Below are 11,949 nucleotides of genomic sequence, written 5' to 3'. Positions count from 1 at the left end.
GGCTGACGCTACTGTTTGAAGTCATGATATCTTCAGACCACTCCATGCATGGGGCATTTGGAAATGTTGTCTTGTGTTTTTACAGTCTTTCCTTGGCGATATTATTTTGTAGCTCTAGTTACACATTTGCTATCAGATCATTTCAGATAAGGGAACTGAGTTCCTCTAGGCAGTATTTTAGGTCGTATTTTGTCTTTAATAACATCATCCTTATATTAAAAGTGGGGACACCATTTTATTTTTATAGAGTGTTAGATTCAATGGCCTAGCTTTTCATTGGAAGCTTAAAAAGGTGCCACAGCCGAGGGACCTGGTAACTTGATCCTCCTGAGCATCTGGTATTTTATGATGCACTGTATGTACAGAACATGTTGAGCAAATCAAGCTGTCTGCTCCTGTTTTATAGAGTTTATATGTCATTGTGGTTTGATTATGTGGATCTACTCTTCTGAAATTAGGTAACAAGATGGAAATGGAAATGAGCGTTTGGCGTCATTGGCCGGGAGGCCCCTCGCGGGGCAGGTCCGGCCGCCTTGGCGCAGGTCTTATTACATTCGGCGCCACATTGGGCGACCTGCACGCCGGATGGGGATGAAATGATGATGAACACAACACAACACCCAGTCCCTGAGCGGAGAAAATCTCCGACCCAGCCGGGAATCGAACCCGGGCCCGGAGGACGGCAATCCGTCACGCTGACCACTCAGCTACTGGGGCGGACAGGTAACAAGATAAATGCTATAGAACAACACAGTCTGTATTTTTATTGACATTCTATGGTGTCTGGTGTGATGTAAAGAATTACAATTTCTTGAAAGTGTGTATGGTATGTAGCAGTGAGACGTTATGGCAGAAAAATATTGCTATGACTCCTAATTGTTCTCTGAGAATGTCCCCTATGATACTTAATATGCACTGCATAATCTCTGCATCTGGAAACACATTTCTGTCAATCTCATTTTTTTGTTTGATTTTCTACAAAATACTATTATTAAAACTAAATTGTAAGAAACTACTGCAGTTTTTGTGCCATTTCTTTATTTTTCTTGAAATGCAAAAAATGTCTCAGATGTTTTTCCACAAATTGGAAATGTTTCACTTTTTCCAATAAAAGCAACTTCTACAAGTAATCAAGGACAATGAAATGCAATAAAATTTCTTGTATCACATGATCAAAATGTCTCCAAATAGGATACTTCTTAAAAAGTCAATACAAATTTTTTTTAATGTCACAAATGATCCCACAGCTATAAATATTTGACATGTCATTTCCTATACAGTCTCCAATACTTGTAATTTTTGTAACGCTTAATATTGTGGAATTGAATACAAACACGTATCTAAGTTTACTCGACAGTAACATTCATCTCACAGTTGTCCAGTACAGCCAACCAACATTCAAAAAGTAACCCCACGTATGACATTTTGTTATTACTCTTCGTACATAAATACTATTTATTATTCATTCTCTCAAAAACCAGAATTTTTTATTGAAAGTCCTCTGAAGCTTATATACGATATCATACCACTGTTCTAAATGTTGAACTCAATGATCTCTTCATATTTTACAGAGATAATGGTGTTTTCATAAATCACTTTTTCTTTTTTACACACAAGTCTTGTGAAGGTATTTGGTTCTTCTATGCCATTTCACAATCAACGGTTACACACACTTCCTTGGAAATCCTCATTTACCACTCATTCACAGGTAGGAGTTGTCACTATTATCCATTCACTCGATTGATCAATCCCAAAGTATTCTTCTGAACCTTGTAACCTGCATCGTTTCTCCAGTGACTGAGGTTACCTCCTACGAGCCCACCACCCCCTGACATAGAAGAGCCAGTTGCCGACAGCCGACCGCCGCACGCAGCATCACAGCTCAGTCACCTGGTAGGGGGCGTGGGCTGCCTCTCAGTAGAAGTCAGAGGACTCAAGCGTCTTGCACTGCTTGCTCAGAGTCGCGTACTGCCCATGGTTTGGTCCAAGCATTGCAGAGGCTCCGGACCCGTGCTCGTGCCCTCCGCCGCCTGCTGGCTCATGATGGGAACCGTGCTGGGACTTTTCCTCGCGGGAACTCCGGCCATCTCTATAGAGAAACACGTGCAAATAAGTTAACACTGCAACTTGATTTAGCACATGGAACATGTAGATATTTAAGCATTCTAGGCATGCTAATTTGTGGTTTTGTTGCTTTACAGTGTTACCTGTTTAACAGTTATACAAGTTATGCAAGAAATTGTTGGTGTATATACAGGAATCACCCAGCTTCTGTTCAACATCACAAACAAACAAAAATGCAAATCATTACACAGTAGTCATACTGTGATGCAAGGAACAAACAAAAGCGTCTTTCTTTTTTGGATTCCTCTTTCCACTTATTTAACACTGCAGTATTGTGAAAAAAGGAAAATTTGAGGGGGAGACAAAGTTAAAGGGGTGGGGGTGGGGCACCAGAGAAACTTTCCTTCCCATTCTTGGGTCTGAGTGATCTGCCCATCCTTCCCCAATCCATCTCTCTTTCCTCTGCCGAGAAAGGAGCTAATGGTTCTGAACCCTATGATAGTTTCTTACACTTTTTTGTATTCACCAGCAGTACTAACAATTCTGCCAACTGAAGGTGAGTATTGGGTGGCAATTCTATCTCATAATTTTATAGTATTCTCAGTATTCTCATATGTAAATCACCCATTTGCAATTAAAAAAAATAGCTATGCGAGGAAAATGTTCGCATCCTCCTATCCTGGATTGAAAGTTGATTTTCTTATTTACAGAATTGTCCACTAGACTACAAATGTTTTTTTTTTATTTTTTTTATTTTTTTTAGTATTGATGAAGCAACATCAGTCAAATTGACTGAAATAACTGAAAAATGGTAGCCATTAAGTGAAATAGATTGGAGAAATATCAGAAATATGTCAGAATGATTACACTGCAGTAAATGCATGACACGTAGTATACTAATAGAGATACAGAGAGAGAGAGAGAGAATACCAGTGCAGTCAGATGTTGCACTAATGCTTCAAGCACTTTAGTTGGAAGTATATACACGTTACTTTTTTTGTATGTAACCAGATTCATTTTAAACATTTAATTTTATATTTCACCTGGGACATGTTCATTTAATTATTCACTGTAAATTACTTTCAAGACTAAAAATTACCAGGCTAGTAAATCAGACATTATTAAGACCAGAGTGTAAAGGGTAATGAGGGATGTCATTCAAATACTTGTGGGACACGTGCGTAGTAAGTGCAACTGTTAATCAACTGCATGCAAAAATCAAAGAATGATTGTAATCAGTAACTAGGCTGAACAGACTGAGAATACTTACAAATTGTCTAATTACAAATTAAAACAAATAATAATGCTAGATTTGTAAATACATTAATGTTGCATTACACCAAACGAGAAAATAAACTTAAAAAGAAAAGCAACGACATAGAGCCATGAAGCTATGTAAAAATAAAATAAAACAAAAAATAAAAAAAGATGAAACTTCTACATGTTTCACCAACAATTTTGTCTGTCAGCAACTGAAATGGAGTGACCTGTATATACACATTGTCATGTGCAAAGAAACAACTTTTTGCATGCTAAAGAAAGCTATATACGTTCAAATAAACAAATTGCTGCTCTTATTGGTTAAGCATACGAGCCTATTCAGTGTCTGAATTTTATGGAATAAATGTCACATGTGGGCATTAGGAATTGTACATTGACAGACATCTTTCCAAAGGGTGAGTGAGGTCACTGACAATCACTTTCAGCACCAGCACATAACAAGTGGATTGCTAAGTACAACCAATTCTTAGAAGTCTAAAGATTGTGTACTGCCATCTTCCTGTGAGTACACCTACATCCTCTAAGAGATACCTCAGGAGATATGGAATGCATCACATTCCATCACCTTACATGGAATTAAACATCTATCAAACCCTCTAGATGGGGCCTCAAAGAAGATGCACTGATCTGGAAGGCGTCCAATGATCGCGAAGATGTAGATGACTTCCAAAAAACACTGTTACTTTATATCTTCAAATATTCTCTTGAAAGTGACTGCACTATAACTAATTAACTGTTGAGAGGCACTTTTTTAATTGTAAGCAGTTTTTTGGCTTCTTGGACAATGATTTTCCAAATGCTTCTCACAATAAATACAATGGCCTGGTCCTGTCAAGTAATTTCAGATAGTTTTCCACTGTCCAATATAGATGAACCACATATAGTAATGTTAACATTGTTATAGCTGTATTTGGAAGTCATTAATGCCAAATTTGATGACTAGGGTGGGAATTTCAGCAATTTGTTTGTATACACCTCAGTTTCTCCATTGCTAAAGCCACTTTCATTGTCTTGATGAGCAATAATGTTCTTATTTTGCAGTCCAGTCCTTTGCTCTTTCTTTCATCCATTGTATGCTAATCAATAACGTCTTCTGTGTCATAGAAAACAAAGGCCACAAAATTTCTAGCACACAAAATCAGTTGCATTCTTGTTAAAGTAGTCCAAACATAGCAGAGTGATTACTTTTGCATTTTGTGGCACATATCATGAACAAAAGTGGAAACATAGCTAAATGGAGTATCTTTGTTTGCCCTGATATCACTCCTCTTCCAAACAAATGCTAACTTTTTATTCTTGTTTGCAATTTACTTCTGAAATGCAATTGTCAAGTTAATATCAAAATTATTTCAGAGGATATGTTTTCCACATTATTGCCATGCAGACAGCAATTTACATTAGAGGAATTTTTATTTTACAGATTAGCTTGACACACAAAGTTCATTGTGCCATTTGCTCTAAAAATTCTGCACTACTTTGCTCTTGGTCACAGGGTGGCAGTGGCCATTCATCCTGGTGGACAGCTGATTGGTAGTCATACCAATGTAAAATGCTGTGCAATGGCTGCAGACCACCCTGTGGCACAACACACAGTTGAACACAACATGCTTGATTTCAATGGCTGCTTCACAACCCGGGCCTTCTGGATCCTCCCCTCCACCAACAGCATTTCTCAATTATGCAGATGGGAGTTATCCTAACAACAAATTGTCCACTCCTGAAATGATCCTGGCCCTATTCTGCGATAACCTACACATCCCCACACCCTCCACCAACAGTTCCTACCCCCTCGTCCTCCCTTTTCACTTTCTCTCATCCTCTTTGTGTGCTGGGCTCTGCCAATGTACCCACCTGTCCTTTCCCTTTCCCTGCACTTCTCATTTTCAGCTCCTCTCTTTTTCACTGCCCAGTTTTCCCCAACTTGTGACCCTGCACATGGAAGTCTAGCCCTGCTTGCTCCACCAGATAGTGCTTTTCTCTCCCTCCACCTGTACCCTTCTATTCCCCCCCCCCCCCTTTCCCTGCCCCACTCCAGACAGCTACTCATATAACAGTCACATTCTGGTCAGAGTTACAGGTGGTAACGGTCATGTGTGCAAGAAGTGCACTTCCTTGTGTTAATGTGTGTTTTCTTTGTTGAAGAAGACATTGGCCAAAAGCTATAATTTATAATTGTCTTTTCATTTTGCCTGTCTGCAACCCAATGGTATCATATTTATGGTGTGTAGCAATCTATCCTCTTCCTAATATTGTTGCTATTTCAGTGTGGAGTTTTAATTGTTTGAATATGTGTAAGTGCTATTAATCAGATTTTATGATGTGGGCAAAATAACAGAAAAAGTGGAACAACATTATTGCGTCAAATTTTGTTTTAAGTTTGGTGATTCTCAAGTTGAAATAATTTTCAAGATTCAACAAGTGTTTTGGGATGAAGCAAAGGGTACCACATAGATAAAAGAGTAGTAACCACTTCAAAGATGACCACTGAAAGGGTACAGATATCATGTACTTGAAGAATCAGATCTACCCTCATGTTCTTTTGCTACAGCACAGCAACATCACTGACAGGAATGCTCCATTGTTCTAGAAGGGAGATATTGGTTCCTGGATATCTTTTGGTGTGGAGTGAATACTGAGGGAATTGTTATGTAGTGGAAAGGCGATCATGTAATAATGAATCAGCAATGGTAAATTCATACAGGCTTGTGATAACTGAGTCAGGTAGCATGTGTAGAGCGAGTGTCTGCCCCCGTTAGTAGAGTGGTCAGTGCGGCGGAATGCCACGCCAAGGGGCCTGGGTTGGATTCCTGGCTGGGGCAGGAGATTTTCTCTTCATTATTAATAAAAATATTTTGGAAGGGACAGAATTGTTGAACAGTGTGGGATAATATGGCATGCATCTTAGGCTCATGGTCTGGACTTTAATTATTGGCGCATGTAACTTGGAAGTAATTTCACCCGCTACTGCTGGCTATATATTAATGTCAAATGCCTAATTTTATTAACCAGCCAGACAACAAGAAGAATAATCAACTTTAAAAGCAGTAAAATAGAAGGGCAGAGTACATTTGTTGACCACTGACAAGACTCAAATGTTTGTATCTTCAGATGAATGTGTGGAGAGAAAAATAAGAAGCCAAAATATATTTGTCATTTGGTGATAATACCGAATTGTTCAATCTTCATACACTGGAATATCCACTACAGGAAAGATGTCGAGCTGAACCACGGGATAAGAAAGAATCAAGGGGATGCCACATCACAATGAACAGCACCCGCAAATAGCAGAAAATATATAATGTAAGTGTTGGAAGTTAATGTAGGCCATTAACAAAAATTGTTACTGTAGAAACAATGAAGTCGTCCAGCTGGGCAAGAAAGTGATTGAAACTGTTTGAAACAAAAAAGTGTATTTCAGAAGTTTTAAATACAGATAGAAATTGTGAAATCTTCAGGATACATAACAGTAAATTTAAAATTGAATAAATTGAGGAATAGCACAGCACAGGAAAGTACTTTTAGTAGGCCATTAAAACAACATAATGTGCAACTAATAAGGTGCACTACTCTGGCAATTCCAAGAAAATTGCAAGAGAAGTTTTACGCATCTATTATGTAGCATATGTATCTGTGCATTAGAATTCATGGTGGTCAAGTGATTGGTGTTCAAGCTTCATAAGACGAACATATATGAGGCGACAGTTTGACTTCCACTCAAAATTTAACTATTAGTAATTATTTGCATCACTGGTCATATTATTTCATTTGTATGGCCTTTGAGATGTAATACAATGGAAAAAAATGTGTACTTGCATAAAGTTTCAATTTATGTTTTCCATGTTTGTATGACAAATACCATCCTGCAACGTGTGGTGTCAAGAGCACATCCGCTGAGTAATTTGTTACTCTTGTGGCCTGGCATATTATGACTTACTTTATTACTGATTGTGAATAACATCATTCACATAATTATTTATCGATGTTTGAGTTGGGCTTTCCAAGCCTGTCCCTTGTCCTTGAAAATTTAACTACAAATCGTAAATAGTCAAATAACATGAAATTCACTACATCTTCATTAAAATGTGTGTGTTGTTGTTGTTGTTGTTGTTGTGGTCTTCAGTCCTGAGACTGGTTTGATGCAGCTCTCCATGCTAATCTATCCTGTGCAAGCTCCTTCATCTCCCAGTACCTACTGCAACCTACATCCTTGTGAATCTGCTTAGTGTATTCATCTCTTGGTCTCCCTCTACGATTTTTACCCTCCACGCTGCCCTCCAATGCTAAATTTGTGATCCCTTGATGCCTCAGAACATGTCCTACCAACCGATCCCTTCTTCTAGTCAAGTTGTGCCACAAACTTCTCTTCTCCCCAATCCTATTCAATACCTCCTCATTAGTTATGTGATCTACCCTCCTAATCTTCAACATTCTTCTGTAGCACCACATTTCGAAAGCTTCTATTCTCTTCTTGTCCAAACTATTTACTGGCCATGTTTCACTTCCATATATGGCTACACTCCATACAAATACTTTCAGAAACGACTTCCTGACACTTAAATCTATACTTGATGTTAACAAATTTCTCGTCTTCAGAAACGCTTTCCTTGCCATTGCCAGTCTACATTTTATATCCTCTCTACTTCTACCATCATCAGTTATTTTGCTCCCCAAATAGCAAAACTCCTTTACTACTTTAAGTGTCTCATTTCCTAATCTAATTCCCTCAGCATCACCCGACTTAATTCGATTACATTCCATTATCCTTGTTTTGCTTTTGTTGATGTTCATCTTATATCCTCCTTTCAAGACACTGTTCATTCCATTCAACTGCTCTTCCAAGTCCTTTGCTGTCTCTGACAGAATTACAATGTCATCGGCAAACCTCAAAGTTTTTATTTCTTCTCCCTGGATTTTAATACCTACTCCAAATTTTTCTTTTGTTTCCTTTACTGCTTGCTCAATATACAGATTGAATAACATCGGGGAGAGGCTACAACCCTGTCTCACTCCCTTCCCAACCACTGCTTCCCTTTCATGCCCCTCGACTCTTATAACTGCCATCTGTACAAATTGTAAATAGCCTTTCGCTCCCTGTATTTTACCCCAGCCACCTTTAGAATTTGAAAGAGAGTATTCCAGTCAACATTGTCAAAAGCTTTCTCTAAGTCTACAAATGCTAGAAACGTAGGTTTGCCTTTCCTTAATCTTTCTTCTAAGGTAAGTCGTAAGGTCAGTATTGCCTCACGTGTTCCAACATTTCTACGGAATCCAAACTGATCTTCACCGAGGTCGGCTTCTACCAGTTTTTCCATTTGTCTGTAAATAATTCGTGTTAGTATTTTGCAGCTGTGACTTATTAAACTGATAGTTCGGTAATTTTCACATCTGTCAACACCTGCTTTCTTTGGGATTGGAATTATTATATTCTTCTTGAAGTCTGAGGGTATTTCGCCTCTCTCGTACGTATTGCTCACCAGATGGTAGAGTTTTGTCAGGACTGGCTCTCCCAAGGCCGTCAGTAGTTCTAATGGAATGTTGTCTACTCCCGGGGCCTTATTTTGACTTAGGTCTTTCAGTGCTCTGTCAAACTCTTCACATAGTATTGTATCTCCCATTTCATCTTCATCTACATCCTCTTCCATTTCTTCAAGTACATCGCCCTTGTATAGACCCTCTATATACTCCTTCCACCTTTCTGCTTTCCATTCTTTGCTTAGAACTGGGTTTCCATCTGAGCTCTTGATATTCATACAAGTTGTTCTCTTTTCTCCAAAGGTCTCTTTAATTTTCCTGTAGGCAGTATCTATCTTACCCCTAGTGAGATAAGCCTCTACATCCTTACATTTGTCCTCTACTTTTTTTATTATATTAGCTCTCAAATGTCATATAAATTAAATAATGTGACCAGTGATGAAGAAAATATAGATTAAAAGAAAGGCTGATAGTCAGATTCAAACCATTGTCTCCACCATGACCTGCTTGGTATGCATGTACACTAACTGCTTGACCACAGTGACTTCCTATGCCTGGTACCTTTGCACAGTTGTATCACAAACATAAATGACACTAAAACTTCTCTTGCAGTTTTCTCGGAATTACCAGAGTAGTAGTACACCTTACTACTTGCACATTATGTTGTTTTCATGGCCTACTAAAGGTGTACAAAGTTTGAAGTAGGTCTGTGATCACAAAGTCATGACCTCACCTTGTAAGACAAGATGCAGGCAGGCATACCATAATTAATCTCCCTGACAGACATCTGGATGAGGATAGTTAATTAGTAAATGAAGATCTTTTCTGAAAAGCTAAATGTCATACCCACTCCAAAAGTGCTGTCAGTGGCAGATTACATGAATTCTCCAGGGAACTAATACCTAAAAAGTTCAACAGTTGCTTCATTGACTGAACTTTTTAGACACATTCTGACATTGAATTATTTTCTGTTTGAAGGAAAATATTATGAACAAACTGATGCCATGGCAATGGGTAGTCTGTTATCACTTGTTGTTGCAATCTATATGTGGAACACTTTGAAACAAAGGCACTAGGATCCATCAAGTTCAAACCGACATTTTTCTATCAATACATGTACGATATGTTTGTTGTGTGACCACATGGAATGAAATAAACTTTAAGAGTTCCTGGAACATTTAAACTCTATCAACCCTAAAACAGATTCATGATGGAATATGAAAAAACTTTCATTGGGGTGTTAGCCCCGAGAAAACCCCAACAAGGTCCTTGGGTTACAGCATATATAGGAAGTCAATGCACACTGACCTCTATCTCCATGACTCACATCATTGTCATCTGTCACAAAGGTATCTGGTGCAAAAGATTTGGGAAATCACTGTATGGAAGTGACGTGGATGATAAATGACTCAGACAAGAAGAAATTGGAAGCTTCTGAAATGTGATGCTACAGAAGAATGGTGAAGATTAGATATTTAGGTTGAATAACTAAATCAAATTGGGAAGAAAAAAAATTATGACACAATTTGACGAAAATAAGGGATCAGTTAAGACAAATCGTAAGGCATTGAGGAACCATCAGTTTGGTAGTAATGGAGAGATGTGTAGGGGAGAAAATTGTAGAAGGAGATTACACTAAGCAGGTTCAGCTGGATGTGTGTTGTAGTAGTTACACTGAAGAGATGAAGAGGCTTGCACAGTATAGGATAAAATGGAGAGTGGCATGAATCCAGTCTTCAGACTGAAGACTATAACAACACATTTCCTTTTTTTCATTGGATATTTTGCCACATTCCTGTTCTTGTAATACCATCCCTTTTTCTACAACATAGCGTCTTCCTCCCACTTTGTTTCTACTAACTTGTTCTTCCATGAAGCTCTTTCTTTCACCTGTACATCCACCACTTGCCTTCACTACAAGTTTTTTTCCCCTTCTATTGCTTCTCATAGGCCTTGTATGTAATGTTATTCATGGGCTCCTTCACATAAATGTTAATAATGGTTCACATGAAACAGCACAAGATGATAAGAGCAACTGTTCATCACACAGAAGGGGAGAAGAAAATGTTCTAATTGTTTTTTTGAACTAGGAGACATTTGACACAGTATAACGCAGCAAAAATGACTGTAACACAACAGTGGGTCTTAGCATCTGGAAATGACAGTTGCCAAGTGTTTGTGAGTTGTACATGTGTGTATGTTTTGTTTTGTCTACATCTGACGAAGGACTTAGTTCAATAGCTGATAATATCTAGCAGTCTTTTCAAAGTTCATGTCTGCCACTCAGTGTAATGAGCAGCAATATAAACTTTTCATATTGTTGCCATTTATCCTGGATTTTTCATTATTTGTGAAACAACAGTTGTTTCAAGGCACATGCTGTATTTTAGACGTATTTTCCTGTGTCAGGTGATAAAGCTCCAACAGATGTGCTGTAATAATTTAAAACAGCAGTTAAACTGTACCAGTGTTGCTACTATGTCCTTATATCATTTAAATAGCATAAGAATAACTACATGGGAGTAGATAGAACAACTAAAGATTACCAATGCATGTAAAACATAGTGTGAAAGTGATTATTCATCCATCACATAACTGTCATATCGTTGCCCCAAAATACAGGGTGATTCAAAAAGAAAAAACAGATTTTTATTGTTTATTACAGACAGACTATGAAAGATAGAGACATAATATCATTGGAGTTTCGTGTTCACTCAAAATGATCACCATACATTGTTCAAGAAACATTGAAATGGCAGTTCACTTCATGCCACATGTGAATCACCAGATTCCTGTTTATTGAACTGCCAGCTTCGGCAATCAATAATTAGATTTCTCAGCTCTTGAACAGCACCTGCCATAAGTGGGACAAAGACTCTGTCTTTTATGTACTCTTTTATGTATATATAGAACAAATTGCAAGCTGTGAGGTGAACTGGGAGACCAAAGGCAATTAACAAGACCTTGTTGTCTACCTCTTCCAATCCAACATTGTGGCATGGTGTTGTTAAGATAATGCTGCATTCAAGCTGAAAGTGATGTGGGGGCGTAGTGATGCATAAAAATGAAATCATTGGAATCTTTGTGTAGTTAAGGAAACAACCAATTTTGCAGCATGTCCAGGCATGACAT

At 38.2% G+C, this 11,949-nt stretch overlaps 1 protein-coding gene across 3 annotated transcripts in view; it reads right to left on the bottom strand.

The window, feature by feature from the left end:
- Nucleotides 1–1,020: 1,020 nt before the first annotated feature.
- The window catches only part of LOC126163047 (protein tweety), a 1,031,842-nt gene continuing 1,020,913 nt past the window's right edge, over nt 1,021–11,949 (bottom strand). For all 3 annotated transcript variants that reach the window (XM_049919930.1, XM_049919933.1, XM_049919932.1), the window contains exon 12: nt 1,021–2,089. In XM_049919930.1, coding sequence (XP_049775887.1) covers nt 1,915–2,089 — 175 coding nt within the window. In that variant the 3' untranslated portion in view covers nt 1,021–1,914. The remainder of the gene's footprint in view (nt 2,090–11,949) is intronic.

The sequence above is a fragment of the Schistocerca cancellata genome, chromosome 2 (genome assembly GCF_023864275.1).
Source record: "Schistocerca cancellata isolate TAMUIC-IGC-003103 chromosome 2, iqSchCanc2.1, whole genome shotgun sequence".
Classification (NCBI taxonomy): domain Eukaryota; kingdom Metazoa; phylum Arthropoda; class Insecta; order Orthoptera; family Acrididae; genus Schistocerca; species Schistocerca cancellata.
This window is presented reverse-complemented; position numbering and strand designations above follow the sequence as displayed.